Source organism: Mesoplodon densirostris, chromosome 9 (assembly GCF_025265405.1).
Source record: "Mesoplodon densirostris isolate mMesDen1 chromosome 9, mMesDen1 primary haplotype, whole genome shotgun sequence".
In the NCBI taxonomy this organism is placed as follows: domain Eukaryota; kingdom Metazoa; phylum Chordata; class Mammalia; order Artiodactyla; family Ziphiidae; genus Mesoplodon; species Mesoplodon densirostris.
Window position 1 is genome coordinate 91,925,970 of NC_082669.1, and position 18,242 is coordinate 91,944,211.

Consider the following 18,242-nt stretch of genomic DNA (forward strand, 5'->3'; position numbering starts at 1 on the left):
CAATGGCAGGTGCCAAGAAGGACCAGGTTTGGACCAGTGAATATTGTCCCAATGCCTGAGAGTCATTGAGGATGGGTAGAAGATGTGTGGCATGTGTGTGTGAAAAGAACAGTACTCTGATGCAGACTGAGGTGTGTGTCCTGTCGGGGGTCAGTGAGTCACTGCGGAAGGGAATGTGGTGGTTCTGAGAGTACTGACCAGTGTCAGGGTGGGGCCATTTGGAGATTCTGAAGAGGTGTCAATAGCAACCAGTGGGAGGCTAGAGGTGGGCAAGGGAGAGTGCAGCCCCGGAGGTCACACTGGGCTTCCCCAGCAGGGATCATCATGGGGACAGGGGGGTGGATTTCACCCAAGGAGAAGCTGTGGGCAGTGGCCCCAAGGGAGTTCCATGAAAACATCTGAACAGTGAGTAGTACTCTGCTCAATACAAAGAGAAATCAAAAAAATCCCAGAAGGAAAGCACAAGAACACGCCGGGATAATGAGGCTGATAGGCCTGCCTTGCAGGGTCATGCATCCTCGGGTGAGAATCGCTGGGTGGAAGGGGCAGCGTGGACAGCTGGGCAGAGAGGTGAAGCATGAGCAGATGAGCCCCTGAGTCAGGGCAGACGGAGGCATCAGAGTCAAGACTGTCAGAAACAAGGGAAAAGGACCCAGACCAAGCAGACAGTGAGCAAATGGATGTAGCCAACAAAGGGCCTGGAATGAGAGGGGGCAGGTTAGGATTCACCATCCATGGTAGAGAGGGTGGGCACCAAGGTGGTGGTCCCTGAGCTGAGGACACCTGAGGAGTAGGGCTGAGAGAGATGGGAATGGCGACCAAAAGGAAGGTGGGTTGTGCAAACCTGAGCAGAGAGCTCTGGGCGAGATGTCCACGGTGAAGAAAGGGCAGACGGATGGGACACAACACGGAGCAGTGCATCTGGGAGAGAGACGACTGCTGGAGAGGGAGGAGGAGAGAGGGAGGGCAGACAGCAGGACCCAGGGCTCTGTGCAGTTTGAGACCGAACGGGATGATGTCAGGCAGCAGGGAGGCAGAAGTTGAAGTACTGGAGGGAAAGGAAGAGGGGAGGAGAATCAGAGGGGGGAGGCTCCCCGAGAGCTGTCAGAGGAGTATGCAACAAGGGGTCTGGATGGAAGCATGACAGGTTACAGGGAGCAAGCTTTATGAGGTCCCGGAGGAAAGTACAGCATAGGTCCACAGGGCTGAGTGTGGGTTGGTGGGCAGAGTCTGTGGATTCAGTACTGTGTGTCTGAGGCAAAGAGGGTTGAACTGGGTTGAGCAGCAGGTGAGGATCAAGAAGGGAGCACTCAGCAGAGGAGACAACTGAACCCAGCTGGAAGGTTCACAATGGTAGCTGAAAGAATGTCACATGCTCAGGTAGGACAGCTTTTTACTGTGTTGCAGTAGAGAAGCAAAGCAGGAGAGACCTTGAAACCAGGAGGCCAGGTGAGCAGTCTCGGACAGGTGGGAGGGTATGGAGAGAAGAGGGGATCCAACGGGCCAGATGAGTAAGAAACTGCAGGTGATGGCGCCCGGCAGCCAGGGCAGGAGAGGCTTGTTGAGAGGATCTGGGGACACACTGCATCAAGAGGTGGATGACAAAGGGCTAGAAGGAGACAGTGGATGTGGAGAATCTAGGAACTGTGCTCCCGAAAGTGGGTCGAGGGCACGAGGAAGCCCATGCAGGAGGAAGAGCACCGCGAGGGTAAGGCAGGGGAGGGGCAGGGAGAGGTGGGTGAGGCCCGAGGAGGCTGAGACGGTAGAGGCAGTGGCTCTTCGGAAATTTGGAGACAGCCCTGTCAGCGTAGCGCACGGTGAGATGATGAAAGGTCAGAGAGCACCTAGAAGCGATGGTTTTCTCCAAAATGGCAGGCCCAAAAAGTAGCATGCTTTGGTGTGAATTCAGACAGCCTGGGTTCAGTACAGCATGCTGGGGACCAAGAAGCTGGCAATGGGGGAACATAAAGGCAGGTCAAAGAAGAAGGCAAAGAGTAGGGAGTGTGTCACATGACTGGCAGCTGGTAGAGGAAGTAGGATGAGATGTTGACGAGGAAGCAGAGGGGCTCCTGGAGACAAGAGCAGGAGAAAAGGTGGATGAGGGGCCGAGCCGGTTCAGTGGCAGCCAGCTTGGAAAGAGAGAAACATTGGAGTCTCGGGCAGCCACGAAAGGTGTCTGCGGGATACGAGTTGGGTCAGGGAAGTCGATGGGAAAAGAAAGGAACAGGTGGCAGTGAAGAGGGGAAAAAACATCATGAACATGCTCGGGGCTCAGAACAGGTAAAGGGGGCACTGCAGAGAAGAGCAGGGCAGCCTGAAGGGCTCCCAATCTGGGACTTTGGGAGATCTCAGGAGGCAAGAAGGTTTTGTGCGGTACTGATGCCAGATGGTAGGAGCAAAGCAGAGCTGAGACACCATTGCCTGGGTCTTTGAAGACCCAAGGCCCGCAGAGCAAGGGGGAAAGGGCCACAATGACTGGTGACGCAGAGGACAGGAGAGTGCTGTACCATCAGATAGACCCTGCACACAAACTACTAGCAGGTATCCTCAGGGACACTGGAAAGGACCAGGTGGAATCCAGTGTACAGGTAGCAAGCATGCTTAGAAATGGCACAGGAATGGGTGGGAACTAAGGTGGTAACAGCATTTGTCATCAGTCACCAAATCCATTCTTCTGCTATTCATCAGGTGCTGAAGAATGGAGGTTAGCAAGTGGCAGAAAGACTGCACAGGGAATCAGGGGAACAGCTGGGACCTGTGAAGCCAGTGGGGTATCAGAGGTCTAGTCTGAGAAGATAATGTGGGCAGGAAAGGGCCACAAGGGGAGAGAGCAGTGGGTGGGGTGCTAAATGGTTGGAGGGTGACGGACTCTTGTTTGGGAGGCTGGACCCACACACCAGAGGGAGCAAGGCCGAACGGGACAGGGGGCGATTGGAGGGTCTTGAGATCTGCACATGGGTGCTGTGAGGGGATCGTGGCCTAGAGGGAAAGAGGGGGATCCAGACATGTTACTGGGGAGTGGGAGAGCAAGGCGATGGGCAGGGGTGCATCCTCGGTCCAAAGGAAGAGAGATGGAAGCAGTGGGGGTGAGGGAAGGAGAAGACAGGGAAGTAGGGGCCTGGTGTAAAGTCCCGTGGGCAATGGCTTGATTAAAACGGAAGAGAGAAGAGGAAGGAAAGTGAGACAGAACATGACTAAGGAAAAGGGAGCCTAAAGGGAAACGGTGGCCCAAGCCAGTGGAAGGATCAGACCAGTGACAGCCGATGATTTCAGGAGAGAATGTGGCAGGGCAGGGGATGAAAAGAGCGTAAGCTGTGAGAGCAGGTCACAGGAGGGAGCACCCCCTATGGAGAAGGGATGACCCAGTGCAACTCGATGACAGGCATCAGGGAGCACTGAGATGAGATCATGGGCCCTAGAGAAGAGGCAGATGCTTTCCCTGGGCCAGAGAGGGAAAGGGAAGGAACGGATCACGTGAGGAAAGGTCACAGGAAGGAATGTCCAAATGGGGGCCTCAATGCAGCACCAAGGGAGAGTCACCTGCCAGAGACAGACCAGGTGATGGAAGGTGCACAGGGGAGGATGGAGAGAGGAGAGAGGTGGAAGGAGACAGGCTGGTTACCACTAAGAGGAGCAAGGAGAAGAGGGAGGTGGCAGGTAGGAAACCAGGTAGATGTCAGAGGCGCTCACCGGAAGGAAGTGCAGAGTACTGGGGCCAGCCAGTGGGAGCAGAGACATGGGGAAGGAGGAGTGGAAAAGGGGTGGCAGGCAGGGGCTGGGGAGCAGGGACTGCTCTTACAGCCTCAAATGTTATAGCAAGGGTGGAACTTTTCAGCCAGGCTCTTTACTGTGGATCCGGCAGGGAAGGGGTGAGAGCCTGGGGGATGGAGTTTGGGACGGGGATCAGGATTGGGGTGCAGGTAGGGGTTGACTGGGTTGGATGGGAGGGCAGGGTGGGGATCAGTGGGGATGGGGGGACGGGGGTTAGAGTCGGGACACATGAGTCAAGCTCCAGGCACTGAGAAAGTCATCTACTGTAACTGAGCTGTGGACTGATTACAAGTCCGGCGCTGGGGGGTGATGAGTACATTAAGAAGAGTGAGGGTGAGAACACTGAAGCTGCCCCGAGAGGACAAAGGGGAGCGGCCGCAGGAAGGCAGAAGGGAGACAGCTGGTTGGCAGGAAACACAGATGGACATTATGACCATAAGGGCAGGGGGTGTCACAGATCTGAAATGAGGAGGGATAAACTCTTCAAAGGGACAAATGACAAGCACTGAGAAAGAGGAGAATTAGACCAAAGATATTGTCACATGCCTGAGAGTCATGAAGCGCAGGGGATACAAGGGGTGTTTGGGGCTGTGGGCATGAAAGAGATGGGAGAGGACAGTGCAGGAGAGCGTCTGGGAGAGAGGTGACTGCTCAGAGTGGGGAGGGAGGGTGGACAGCAGGACCCAGGGCTCTGTGCAGGTCCAGACTGAGGGCGGTGGTGTCGGGAGTGGGTCTGGCAGGTGCGGGGGCAGGAGGGTGGGAAGAAGGCGAGAGTGCTGCGGTGAGAGGAAAAGGTCGGGGAGTCAGAGGCCGGAGCCTCCCTGAGAGCTGTGTCAGAAGAGTACATGACAAGGGGTCTGGATGGAAACCTGAAAGGTTACAGGGAGTGATGTCGTGGGGTCGTGCGGCCCGGGAGGCAAGCTCAGCCTGGCTCATGAGCGTGGGTTGGTGGGCGGAGCGTGAGGATTCAACACAGTGTGCCTGAAGCAGAGGCGACTCAACTGGGTTGAGCAGTGGATGGGGGACGGAGAAGGGAGCACAGAGCAGAGGAGACAACTGAATCCAGCTGGAAGGTGCACAGACGGTAGCTTCTTTAAAGAATGTCACATGGCTCAGGTAGGACAGTTCCTTTGCTGTGTATGCAGTGACTGCAAAGCAGCAGAGACCTAGAAACTGGGCCAAGGAGGTCAGGTGAGCTGCCTCCAACTGGTGAGAGAGTGTGGTAGAGGAGAAGGGGTCCAATGGGCCAGAAGAGTGAGGAAGGTCAGGTGATGGTGCCCAGCAGCCAGGGCAGGAGAGGCTTGCTACGAGGATCAGGGGACACACTGTGCCGAGAGGATGGCAAAGAGCCCACAGGAGGGAGTGGATGTGGAGAATCCAGGAACCTTGCCCTGCAAACTGGACCCAGGGTCAGAGGAAGCCCATGCAGGAGGAAGAGCACAGCGCAGGTAAGGCACGCGAGGAACTGGGAGAGATGGGATGAGGCCAGAGGAGCATGGGCTGATAGAGGTAGAGGCCCATTGAAAATGCTGGAGACGGGGCATGGTGAGAAAAAGAATCAGAGAGGACCCAGAAACAACCACCTTTTCCAAAATGGCAGACCCGAAATGTAGGGTCCTTATGTGGCTGTTTTCAGAGGCCATGGACAGCACTTTGTGGACCAGGAGCTGGCAGTCAGGAACATGAGCGTGTGTCGGAAGAGAGGGAGCAGGTGTCGAGGAACAGGCAGTGAAGACCTCGCATGACTCAGGTGGCAGGGGAAATAGGACGGATGCTGCAGATGAGGTAGGGTGTTTCTCAGAGAGCGGAAGAAAAGGCAGAGTATGGGCCAAGTAACGTCCAATCCCCACCCACTCTGGACAGCAAGAAACAGAGGCATCTTGGGCAGCTATGAGAAGGAGGGAGCAGGTTGGGTCAGGTAGTCGATGGGACAAGTAAGGGACAGTAGGCACAGAAGAGGGGAGAGAACCTCGTGAATGTGGGGACATGCACTGATCTCACGGCTCAAGAGGCGTGGCCTGTGCAGTACTGAGGCCCAGTGGTAGAAGCAGAGCGGGTCCCAGCTGAGATGCCAGAGCCTCTGGGCGTTCAAAGACCCAGGGCTCTTAGGAGCAATCGGGGACAGGGTCCACAATGACTGTGGTGACATGGAGGAAACAGGGCAGCACTGCACATTAGATACATCCTGCACAGAAACGACCGGCAGGTAACCTCAGGGACTTCAGGATGGACTCAAGTGGATGGAGCCCAGTGTGTTGGTAGCAAATATGCTTAGAATTGGCAGAGAAGTGGCCAGGAATTCAGGTGGTATCAACAGTGCTTCTGCTATTACAAGGGAGCTATAAAGGGTGGAGTCCTAGGATGTGGCAGAGAGAGTCCACACAGGGAACCAGGGAAAACCAGGGACCTTCAAACCATATGTGTAGTCAGAGAAGGGAATGGGGGCAGCAAAGAGGCACAGGGAGAGAGAGCAAGGGGCAGAGTGGTGGAGAGTTGGAGGTGGGGTCTCATGATCAGGAGACTGGATCTGGGGAACAACAGAGGGGGCGGGCACAATGGGATGGACAACCAGAAGAGAGTCTTAAAATATGGCCAAGAGGGAAAGAGGGCAAAGGAGAGATCTGGACCACGTCATCACAGAGTGGGAGAGCGAGGCAATGGGCAGGGGTGGACACCAGGGTCTGAAGGAGGGGAGATGAAAGCAGTGGAGGTGAGGGAAGGAGAAGATAGGGAAGTGGGGGCCTGGTGTAAAGTCCCGTGGGCAATGGCTTGACTAAAAGGGAAGAGAGAAGAGGAAGGAAGGTGAAACAGAACATGACTAAGGAAAAGGGAGCCTAAAGGGAAATGTTGGCCCAAGCCAGTGGGAGGACCAGACCAATGACAGCCCATGATTTCAGGAGAGAACGTGGCAGGGCAGGGGGTGGAAAGAGCGTGAGCTATGAGAGCAGGTCACAGGAGGGAGCACCCCCTATGGAGAAGGGATGACCCAGTGCAACTCGATGACAGGCATCAGGGAGCACTGAGATGAGATCACGGGCCCTAGAGAAGAGGCAGACGCTTTCCCTGGGCCAGGGAGGGAAAGGGAAGGAACGGATCACGTGAGGAAAGGTCACAGGAAGGAATGTCCAAATGGGGCCTTGATGTAGCACGACAGGAGGGTCACCTACCAGAGACAGACCAGGTGAGGGGAGGCATCCAGGGGAGGATGGAGAATGGAGCGCAGTGGAAGGGACACAGGCTGGACACCAACGGGGGAGCAGTGGGAAGAGGGAGGTGGGCAGGTAGGAATCCAGGCAGATCTCAGAGGTGCCAACCAGAAGGAACCTCCGAGTTACAGGGCCAGCCAGTGGGAGCAGAGGCTTGGGGAGGGAGGAGTGGAGGGTGGCAGGCGGGGTGGGGAGCAGTGGCCGCTGCCGCAGCCTCGAATGTTGTGGCAAGGGTGCAACTCTTCTGCCAGGCTCTTTACTACGGATCCGCTGGGGGTGGGGAGGGAGCTGGGGGCGGGGAGGGAGGAGCTCAGGGAATGAGTGGGGATGGGGATGGCGTTGGGGTCGGGGTGCAGGTCGGGTTTGACAGGGTTGTATGGGAGGAGAGGGTTGGGATTGCTGGGAGTGGAGGTGGGGTGGGGAGGGAGATCCAACTGCAGACACAGAACATCATCTACTTTAACTGCGCTTCTGGACTGATTTCAAGTCCAGTGTTGGGGTGATGACTTCCGGTTGAGGAGAGGACTGGGAAGACCAGTGAAGCCACCCAGAGAGGACAAAGGAGAGTAGCTGCAGGAAGGGAGGGAAAGGTCTGCTTGGCTGGGATCACAGAGGGAGGTGAGGACAATAGGGGCAAGGCTCTCCAGGGGGACGGTGTCGTGGGTCTGATATGAGGAGGGGTAACCTAGGGTAACAGACAATGGCAGGCGCCAAGAAGGACAAGCACCAAAGATATTGTCCCAGTGCCTGAGGGTCATAGAGGATGGGGGCCAGGAGGGGGATATAGGGGTGTGTGAAAAGAATAGTGTTTTAATGCAGACCGGGGTTTGGGGCACGGCAGGTGTCAGTGAGTTAATATGGAAGGGAATGTGGTGGTGCCAGGAGGACAGTGCCGGGCCAGTGTCAGCGTGGGGGCAGGGCTGGGATCCTTGAGGAACAAGGGTCAATGGCAACCGGTGGGAGCCTAGAGGCGGGCAAGGGGAGAGTGCAGCCCAGGGAGGCACGCTGGGCTTCCACAGCAGTGATTCTTCCCCGGGGGGAGGGGGGTAGATTTCACCCAAGGGGGGCTGTGGGCATGGACCCCAAGGCAGGCCTGTCAGAACATCTGAGGGTGAGCGGTGCACTGCTCAAAGCAGAAACAAAACCAAAAAGATCAAAAAAGAAAACACAAAAACATTCCTGAAAGATGATGCTGATAGGCTTGCCTTGGGGGTCATGCATCCTCGGGTGAGAATCACTGGGTGGAAGGGGCAGGGTGGACAGCTGGGCAGAGAGGTGAAGCATGAGCAGATGAGCCCGAGTCGGGCAGACGGAGGCATCAGAGTCAAGAGTGTCAGACATGGAGGAAAAGGACCCAGGCAGGACCAGGGAGACAGCGAGTAAATGAATGTAGCCAGCAAGGCACCTGGAATGATTGGGGGAGGGGGAGTGGGATTACTGTCAATCATTTGGGAGGGGATTGCAAGCATGGTGTCCCTGAGCTTAGGACTCTGGAGGAGTAAGGCTGAGGGAGATGGAAGTGGTGACTGAAAGGAAGTTGGGTTGTGTGTATGTGAACAGAGAGCACTGGAGGGGGGTGTCCACGCAGAAGGAAGGGGCCGATGGGACGGGAGAGGACAGTGCAGGAGAGCGTCTGGGAGAGAGGTGACTGCTCGGAGGCGGGAGGGAGGGCGGACAGCAGGACCCAGGGCTCTGTGCAGGTCCAGACTGAGGGCGGTGGTGTCGGGAGTGGGTCTGGCAGGTGCGGGGGCAGGAGGGTGGGAAGAAGGCGAGAGTGCTGCAGTGAGAGGAAAAGGTCGGGGAGTCAGAGGCCGGAGCCTCCCTGAGAGCTGTGTCAGAAGAGTACGTGACAAGGGGTCTGGATGGAAACCTGAAAGGTTACAGGGAGTGATGTCGTGGGGTCGTGCGGCCCGGGGGGCATGCTCAGCCTGGCTCATGAGCATGGGTTGGTGCGCGGAGCGTGAGGATTCAACACAGTGTGCCTGAAGCAGAGGCGACTCAACTGGGTTGAGCAGTGGATGGGGGACGGAGAAGGGAGCACAGAGCAGAGGAGACAACTGAATCCAGCTGGAAGGTGCACAGACGGTAGCTTCTTTAAAGAATGTCACATGGCTCAGGTAGGACAGTTCCTTTGCTATACATACAGTAGAGAAGGAAATAAGGAGAGATGATGAAGGTGGGCCCTGGATGTAGGCGAGATCAGGTGAGCATTCTGAAACAGGTGGTGGAGAAGAGGAGGTCCAATGGCTAAGAAGAGTGAGGAAGGTAAGGCAATGGCGCCCAGCAACCAGGGCAGGAGGCTTGTTGAGAGGATCAGGGAACACACTGCACAGAGTGCAGTAGCAGAGAGCCAGAAGGATGGAGCTGCATGTCGAGGGTCCAGGAGCTGTGCACCCATGAGTGGGCCAAGGGTGTGAGGAAGCCCATGCAGGAGGGAGAGGACAGCGTGGGTAAGGCCGGGTTGGAACATGGGGGAGGTGGACGAGGTGAGAAGAGGATGAGCTGGTAAAGGTAGTGGTCTGTGGAAAATGTTGGAGAGGAGCCTGTCAGTGCAGGGCATGACCACACGAAACGATGGAAGGTCAGACAGAAGCCTGAGTGACCTGAAAAGACACGATGCTTAGGGATGAATGGGGACAGCATATGGAGTCACTACAGCACATTGCAGACCAAGAAGCTGGAGACTGGGGAGCATGAGGGCAGGTCAAGAAGAGAGCAGATGTCAAGGAAAAGACCACTGCATCTGTGGCATGACTGGCAGGTGGTAGGGGAAGTAGGATGGGATGTTGAAGATAAAGCAGAGAGGCTCTCGAAGACAAGAGTGGGACAAGAGGCAGAGGATGGGCTGAGCAAGGTTCAGTCCACACCCAGCCTGCAAAGAGAGAGATCCTTGGATTCTCTAGTGTCCATGAAGGTGGTAGGCCAGTACTGAGATGGGTCAGGGGAGTCAATGGGAAAAGAAAGGGACAGGCAGCATGGATGAGGGGAAGAACCTCATGAATGTGTGAAGGGCTCAGGGAAGTTAAAGGGGGCTCTACAGAAAAGAGGAAGGCAGCTTCCAGAGCTCCCAATCTGGGGACATCAGCAGATCTCAGGGTCAGGAGGGGCGGTATTGAGGCCAGACGGCAGGTGTACACTAGTGAATAAAAGAAAGTACAGGTGCTATCTGTTTTATCTGTGGGAAAGCACTGTTTTATGGGAAGATAGACAATGTAGAATGTTTATAGAGGGAGAGGCTACAGCATAGCCAAGTACAAAGCAAAGGTGTACAGTGCAATCAATTGGATTTTGAAAGAATTGTATTTAGCACTGGTAAAATATGCCTCCTACAGATGCTGATATAGTGTTTATACGTTCATTGTTTTTCCAATGAAAATGAGCAGAGGAAAAAGAGAAAAGAAGTGGTTAAAATAAAATTGGAACTAAGTCAACAGTATACATACAAATCATTGTTAGAATTATTAAGGAACATTATAATGGTTAGGATGCATAGTGCGACCTGTTCAACTTGATCACAATTAATGGAATAAAGGGAAATAGGAGAAATATATAAAAAGAAATTACCACAGGGAAATTGGTGGGTGGCTGCCTGAAAAATGTATCAGACAATTATGTCAAAGTGGGTAGATTCAAGAGAATAAATGGTCACATAGAGATAAATTCATAAAACAAAATCGGAAGGGAGAGCGTCAGCAGCAGTTCTTGTAACATTAGTGCTCCTGACATCCTAAGATGAAGATGCATGCCAGAGAATGGGGTTGTTTTGAATAATAAGAGTAGGTCAAGGAGTAATTTCACACATTTTCACATACTGAATCCATTTAAAGGCCAGACTGTGAACCAAGCCTGGGGGGTACCAACAAGCAGAGGTTTTTTCTAAGGCTACAAGATGGGGAAAAAGGAAATGAGTGGATATGCCATGTTTACATTGCATTCTGGAGAGATGTTATCATTTAAGAAAGGCATCAATGAAGATGACAGCTATCGATGATGGTGTGAAACGGGAACATGAAATAGGACAGGAAAACAGGTTCAAAGTCAGCACAGAGGAAATGTTAGAAATTTCAGTGTGTTAGAAATTTCAGTGTGTTTGAGGAAAGGGAGGTTGGTTGCAAGATGAATGAACAGGTGAATGAGGTCTCAAACTGGAATCTTGGCCAGTCTCATTAACGGGTCAGATTTGGAGGAATATGGATTCTACAGCTAGGCTGATACAAATTCTAGTGATAAAGGTAGGGGAAATGGTGGCTAAATAGTAATATTCAACCTATCCTGCTTTTTTAGCATTTGAGTAAAAATTCAGATTATGTGCTTAGCTTGGAAGAATGCAAAGTTTCACCAAGGGTCATTAATATGGATCCCAGTGAGTGGTTGGAGGTGAGTCAAAGTAAAAAAACAGATAAATTTTACTTAACTGAAGTTGTGGATTTAATTCAGAATGTCAGGAGTTAATATGGCTAAGACTGAATAGCAAATAATGGAATGGAGACAACAGATTCAGCGAAGAGACTGGAGCCCATCAGGATCCTGTGGTGGTAGCTCATTAAGATAAAGGTTTCAGGACGTGTAGAACTGCAAGAACTGCAGTAGGTATGTATAATGTGAAAGAGTTATGAATTGTTAAATGGGAGGCAGCATCCCTAATGAAAAACAGAAAGAGGGGCCTCCCTGGGGGCGCAGTGGTGGAGAGTCCGCCTGCTGATGCAGGGGACGCAGGTTCATGCCCCGGTCCGGGAAGATCCCACATGCCGCGGAGCGGCTGGGCCCGTGAGCCATGGCCGCTGAGCCTGCGCGTCCGGAGCCTGTGCCCCGCGACAGGAGAGGCCACAACGGTGAGAGGCCTGCGTACCACAAAAAAAAAAAAAAAAAAAAAAAAAAAAAAGAGAGAAACTCATATACATGTCCTATTAAACTTGATCTTAGTATGGATATTTTCTATTGAAGGCTATTTAAATGAGTTATCTAAATTTGTTGAAATGAGAAATAATGATGCAATGAGGACCAAGAGTTCAATAATAAAAGCAATATAGGGATTAGAATGGTTCTGAGTAAGTAATAAAGCAAAAAGGTAGAGTCATTACAGAGGTCCAAAGTGGGGAAAAATTTGTAGAATGTTGCATATATATGTTGTTACTGGTGTAATAAACATTCAGAGGAAGGAGCGTTGCTGGATGAGAAAGGACACTAAGAAAGCATGCTGCCTTGAAGGCTTTTCTAGAAAATTTTCAGTAAAGAGTAGTCGCTGGAGGATGGAAGATAAGTAGGCCTAACTAAACTGAGACTTATATGATGTTCATTACTCTTTCCACAATTTGCCCAAGATTTCAGGGAAGGAGTTATGGTAATACCTTGATGTTGAGTTAAAGTAAATTTTTTCAGATGGCATAGATTTTTTGTATACTTATAAAGTAAGGAGGAGTGGGAAAGTTTAAAGATACAGAAAAGGTAAGAACAGTTGATGGAATAACTTTCTGAGGAGATGGGTGGGTGGGTGTCTTTTGAACTGTGAACGACTTGATTGTTAAAGAGGATAAAAGGAGAAAGTGGATAGTTTCAGAATTGAAACAATAATAGCCTCTATCTATTAAGTATTTACTAGGTGTCTGGCACCACGCTAATCACGTTACTTAATTTCATTTTATCCTTACAACAATCCTAGAAGGTTTAGAGATCAAATAACTTGCCTATGATTACACACTCAGTGTGTAACAGAGTCAGAATTCAAATCGAATTTATCTATCTCCAAAACCTACATTACTTTCTATTCTATACAGTTTTCAAGTTGAAGGAAATCACAATCTATAGAATTTCTGTTTTTTTTCTGTGACTATATGGAAAATATATTTTCTGAGATGAGACAAGCAGAGGTGATTGATGTATAGATCTTCAGGTGATTGGTAAAATTCAGAATATCTGCAATGGGAAAATGCTGAAAGGAAGGCATGTGGAAAAGACTCTTATTACCACCTATGCCCTGGTATTTCACTTCTATTCATTGCACAGCAAAGACTTTGGATTGGCCATGGATTAAAAATTTTAGAGTTTCTAACAAAGACTAAAGAATAGAAAGGAGTTTTTTTTAAAGCAGGTAAATGATAGGTAAAATGTAAAATCGACTACTAACAAAATTTTAAAAGTCCAAGTGTTGAGACTTCCATTGGAAGAATTCCATTTCTTTTCTCCAAGATGCAATCACAAGAGTTTATAACTAAGTTTTAACACCAACCAGCAAACCCTTTGAATTTAACAGAAAAGAAAGAAAATTCTCCAAATGACAAATTTTTATAGACAAAATACTAACACCCATCAAGCAAAAGAGTCCATAGCCAGCAGACCAAAGGTTGAAACCTCTGGGCTAATTTGTAAGATCTGTATTTTAAAAAGAAATTAACTCCGTAGTAAGGAGGGGTAAGAAAACCTCCCTATGCTTTCTGTCTTAGTAGAAATGTTTTCTGTTGTTGTTGTTTTCTCCTATACTATATGTAACTTCTGTGTAATTTCAATATTGTTGTTTTATGTATTTTGATATTGTAAAATTGTATTTATTGTATTCTGTTAGAACCACTCCGTGGGGTGTGAGGCACCTGAGTTATCAGTTATCCAAGTGAACCTGGGGAAATGGGAGGAGCTAGTATTCTCAACTGGGGAGAGCTTGTTTCTTTAACCAATGAGTTCAGCATTTTGCTTCCAAAATTAAGTGGCGAAGTAATGGCATCCCTTAAAAAACAGGAACTTAGTGGGAAGTAAAATGGGGTTAGAATTTTGAAATATGGAGAGGTGGCTACTGGAAAAAACTGAAGAAGTATGGTGTATCCCAGGATGATGGCAGAAGCCATAGGGCTACATTAAGACTGGGCCCAGATACTGGGTTAGAATAAGGGTAAATAAAACTAGTTTTATTTACATAAGAGTACAGCCAGCTTAATTACTGGCTGGTGGACATAAGCCAAATCTAACCAGAGGGTAACAGACCAGGAAAGAAAGTGAAGCTAAAAGGGAATGGAATAAGAGAAACCTTAGAAAGGGATAAAGGAGGTAATTAAAGGTTAAAGTTGGATGGCCTAATGCTCGAAGGAGAACTAGTGGAGGCCAGATAGGAAAGTGCCTTCCTACCCAGGGGCTTATGGATCCAGGGTGGCCGCAACTGCAGGTCCACCCAGGGCCAGAGGGAACAACCTGGGGTTCAGACCCAGCAATGGTGCCAACTTGAATCTACCTCGTGCTAGAGTTGAGTAGCCTGGTCTATCATCCAACACGGGTAAGATTGGGCAGGGGCTCCCAGAACCAACATCTAAAAAGGGAGTTGGGAGAGGGGCTAAGGGAAGACAGGTTAAGCCCCAAATGTAATGAATGATGACCAGGGATAACTATTTACTAGTGCTTTTACGATTTCTTGTAACTCTGTAACTTTCCCAGTATTTGTTAATTTCTATCTGATTTTTCCTGTATTAGTAGTAAAAATTGTTTTTTCCTGTATTAGTAGTAGAAGTTGTTTTTTCCTGTACTAGTAATAAAAATTGTTCAAAATGTAAGTGCGATGTGTGTGCTTATTTCAGTGAAAACTGGGTAACAGTTGTGGAAACTCTGCAGTGAATATGGGAAGAAAAGAACTCGGGTGGGAAAAATGGGAAAAGAAATCAAGTACAACAAATACTTGACATTCATAGGTTAGAAGATCTCAAACCCCCAATTTGTAAATACCACTGTCACTAGCAATTGGCTCTCCTTCACAGGCCTTCCCCACTCCACCCCACCCCCAAGACTGCATTCAGGTCAAGGAGATTACAAGCCCTTCTCAAATGTGGATACACAGATGTTGGCTAAGCCACTCATTAGGCTGAGACATACTCTTAGACACTTGCCTTGTGTTACAGGACCCTTAAAAACAATACATTTTATGATGCCACGGATCTACTAAATAAAAAGTCCTTAGGATGCCCTGGAAAGAAACATCAGGGAGAAACAGGCCATGATCCTTCATAGGAGACATCAGGTATATGAACCCTCACTAGTGGTGACACTGTTCCAACAGAAAGTCTGAGTTCCTTTTTGGGCTACCACTGTATACAGCCAGTTTCTGTTTTACAATTAAATGTCCAGCATATTTTACTCAGAAACTTGGTTATAAAATTAATATTTCTATAAGCAGTAACTCATTTTATAAATATAAATATACCATCATTTAATTCCAGAAAAGAAACAAATTCTTGAACCCCAAACATCTGTCCAGACATTTAAGAGCTCAAGTGGTAATGCACTCTTAATCATATCTCTTCCATTCTGTGTGTTAGTACCTGCTGTAGAGTCATCATCAGGTAAACGAACAAGAGTGTAGCATATTCCTGGTTGATTATAAGGTAGGCTGGGGACTGGGATACAACACAGCACTTCATAGGAATCTGATGGTTCCACCTGCACTGTCACTTTCTCCAGTAGCTGGTCATTGAGAGTATTGGTACAGTCAAACTGAAAAGTCAGCAAATAGGAAAGTTACGAAGGAGAAGAACTGTTTTCAAGCAAGTTGTTCCTTCCCACCCGTAACCCACGACTGAGTTCTGGAACCTTCTATACTTTCTAAACACCATGCATGTCTCCCCCTAAGATTTTTCCTGAGGCAACGAGGATAACCTTATTCTTGAGGTCTTTTTTGTTTATATTAACCAGTTTTTTCCTCCTTCCTGAGATTGAGTTCTACCAAACAAGATGATAGAAGTCTGATAGCTGTCTGAGAACCAAACTGAAATCCAAGTTCTTGGAACGACACACTTATTTTACCCTGATATTAAATGATGATTATTTTTTCCACAGGTTATACTTTATGCTGTCCAACTTCTTCAGACATTTCAGTTTTATGTCTTTTTAAATTTAAATCATCAAAAGCTACCCATCCATCTCTACAGCTATGGAGTTAGGAAAGAAAACCAGATACGCTGCTAAATTTGCTTCTCTATAAAAGGAACGAGAATCATAAACTAAAAGGGGATTAATACTAAACCCTTTACTAGAGCCAGTTCTGGCGCTTATCTCACCTGGAACACAATATGATTGGTAAACATGTGCTTGATACAACGAACAAAATATTCTGTCTCTGCTTCTGTAAGTTGAACAGGCTCAGAAGACTTGAACAAGGGTCCTAGATTCATAAACTCAGGAATGACAGCCAGTTGTTCTATCAAGAAAAAAGGAAAGAAAAGGAGGAAGAAGGTAAGAAGACGGGGAAGACATTACTCTGGGTGTCTAAAATGTTTTAAGTTTCTATAGTCTTACTAATAGTTGAACACTCAACTAATGTGTCCCCAAGCTTTAGTGAAATAATCTTTTAAGTAAGAGTTTATACACTCAATTACTAAAAGCAACAAACAGACAAACAAACTTAATTCCTAATTTCATAGAATTTGAGTTCCCTGATACAGAGTAAGAACAGCATTCTCCGTAAGCTGGCAACTGGAAATTGGAATGTCCCACAGACTCCAGGTAGCGCCCGCCAACTGTAAGCTAGGACAATCAATATTCGGCCATACAACGATCTCCCGTACTGAGAATTAATCAAATTGAACAAAAGTAGTGGCCTTCATTACACTTACAATGCCTCGGGTGCTAGGCTACTGCTTCTACACATCAAATCATCATACCTTGGAAAATGTCTTGCCTGGAAGGAGCCAACTTCTCGGGCTTAGTAGCCATCAGTGTGATTTCTACAAAGACAAGTATGAGCAATCAAGTGAGCTTCCCTCCTACTATCAAGCCAAACATGTAGACAGGAGATGAGGACAGAAACGCCAAGCAGATAAACATAAAGAGCTATTGCTGAATCATACTGGGAGGTTCTCTGTCATCTTTTTTGGAGGGACACTCAAAACGTATTTAGTGAACATATTTTACAAAATAATAAAGTAAGTCCTAAAAATACAAAATTTGCTTTAATGGACTGGAATGTTTTTTTTAATTACTCTTAAAAGGAGGAACAGTTTATAAAACAAATCTCATGATTCAAATAGGAAAAACTACTTATATAGTACCAACAAAAAAACCTGAAAATGTTGAAAGCATAAGCTTTCATTTTCGGTTCTAACGACTACACACTTTGTTCCTTTATTTTTTTAAGCCTCCAACAGAAAAATTAATTAACTAAGAAGTTAACTAACATCGGAAAATAAAAATAAGAGGTGACAGCACAATTACTGCTCTGAAACACACGGTGACAACTAACTTCAAACGCTGTAACACTTAGCATTAAAAAAAAAAACTTTCAATCTTAGTCACATTTCATATTCTTGCTTTCATGAGAAAACAAGGAAAAAAATTTTAAAAACCTAATTTAAAAAGTATCATCAATCTTAGTTCTATGAGATTAGAAGCAGTGACCATTAAAAGAAATATTAAAGAAAATATGCTAACAGTGTATTTTACTGGTGTAAAACTACTTATACATAGAAAAACTAACAGTGTTCCCCTTACCTGCTTTCTGTTCAAAGACAGCAGCCATAGCAAGAGGAATAGATTTCATATCAAAGGGCTTTTCTGAAGGCTCCAGTGTGTACTGGTGTAAGGCTTTCTCCATCCCTGGTACAGAGACTGTCAGACCTATGAAACAGAAAACTCTCAGCACTATAACTTCTTGCCAATCCTAGGACCCAGATAGGCCCAGATTTGTAACATTTATCTAAGCTTTCTAAAGAAAACTATAACCACAGATTTTTTAACCTAAATAATAAAAAATAAAGGCTCTTTAATTTCATCCAAGGAAGCACAGGAGCACAGCATAGGAATTTTCAACAAAATAGAAGTATCTTCCAGAAAACAAAGCAACGGAGACACACGGAAACGATGATGGCATAAGGGAAAAAAGGTAAACCCATCCAAGAGGGAGCTCAAGGAGGACCAGGAAAAAGCAATATTCTTTGGGCTTTTACATACTTTAGGTCTCCCTAGAAATGGAAGTGCATTCAAAGACAGAAACCAAGCATTTTGCCTAGTGAAGCCAGCTCATATGCAAATCATCATGGATATGCTTCTCAGACACCATTTGTGGAACAAAAGTGTACTTGTCTCCATTCTTGGCTCTCACTGACCATTGAAGATATATGTAGCATTCAGCGCCATCTGCCTCTGCTGCAGCACATTCAGATAGAAGGTAGCTCTATCCCGTACCTCATCGTCAGTATCCATCATACACCTGTCCAGGGATACAGAAGGTGCATGTCACAGCACCATAACGATTTCCAATAGCTTTACCACTATACCTAAAGGACACGATCCAGGCCA

At 48.1% G+C, this 18,242-nt stretch overlaps 1 protein-coding gene across 2 annotated transcripts in view; it reads right to left on the reverse strand.

Annotated features, from left to right (window-relative positions):
- Positions 1 to 18,242, reverse strand: part of COPG2 (COPI coat complex subunit gamma 2) — a 139,060-nt gene that overhangs the window by 26,710 nt on the left and 94,108 nt on the right. For both annotated transcript variants that reach the window (XM_060107457.1, XM_060107458.1), the window contains exons 16-20: positions 18,050 to 18,153; positions 17,436 to 17,561; positions 16,610 to 16,672; positions 16,007 to 16,146; positions 15,272 to 15,443 (exon numbers count right to left, since the gene is read on the reverse strand). In XM_060107457.1, the coding sequence (XP_059963440.1) occupies positions 15,272 to 15,443; positions 16,007 to 16,146; positions 16,610 to 16,672; positions 17,436 to 17,561; positions 18,050 to 18,153 (605 nt within the window). The remainder of the gene's footprint in view (positions 1 to 15,271; positions 15,444 to 16,006; positions 16,147 to 16,609; positions 16,673 to 17,435; positions 17,562 to 18,049; positions 18,154 to 18,242) is intronic.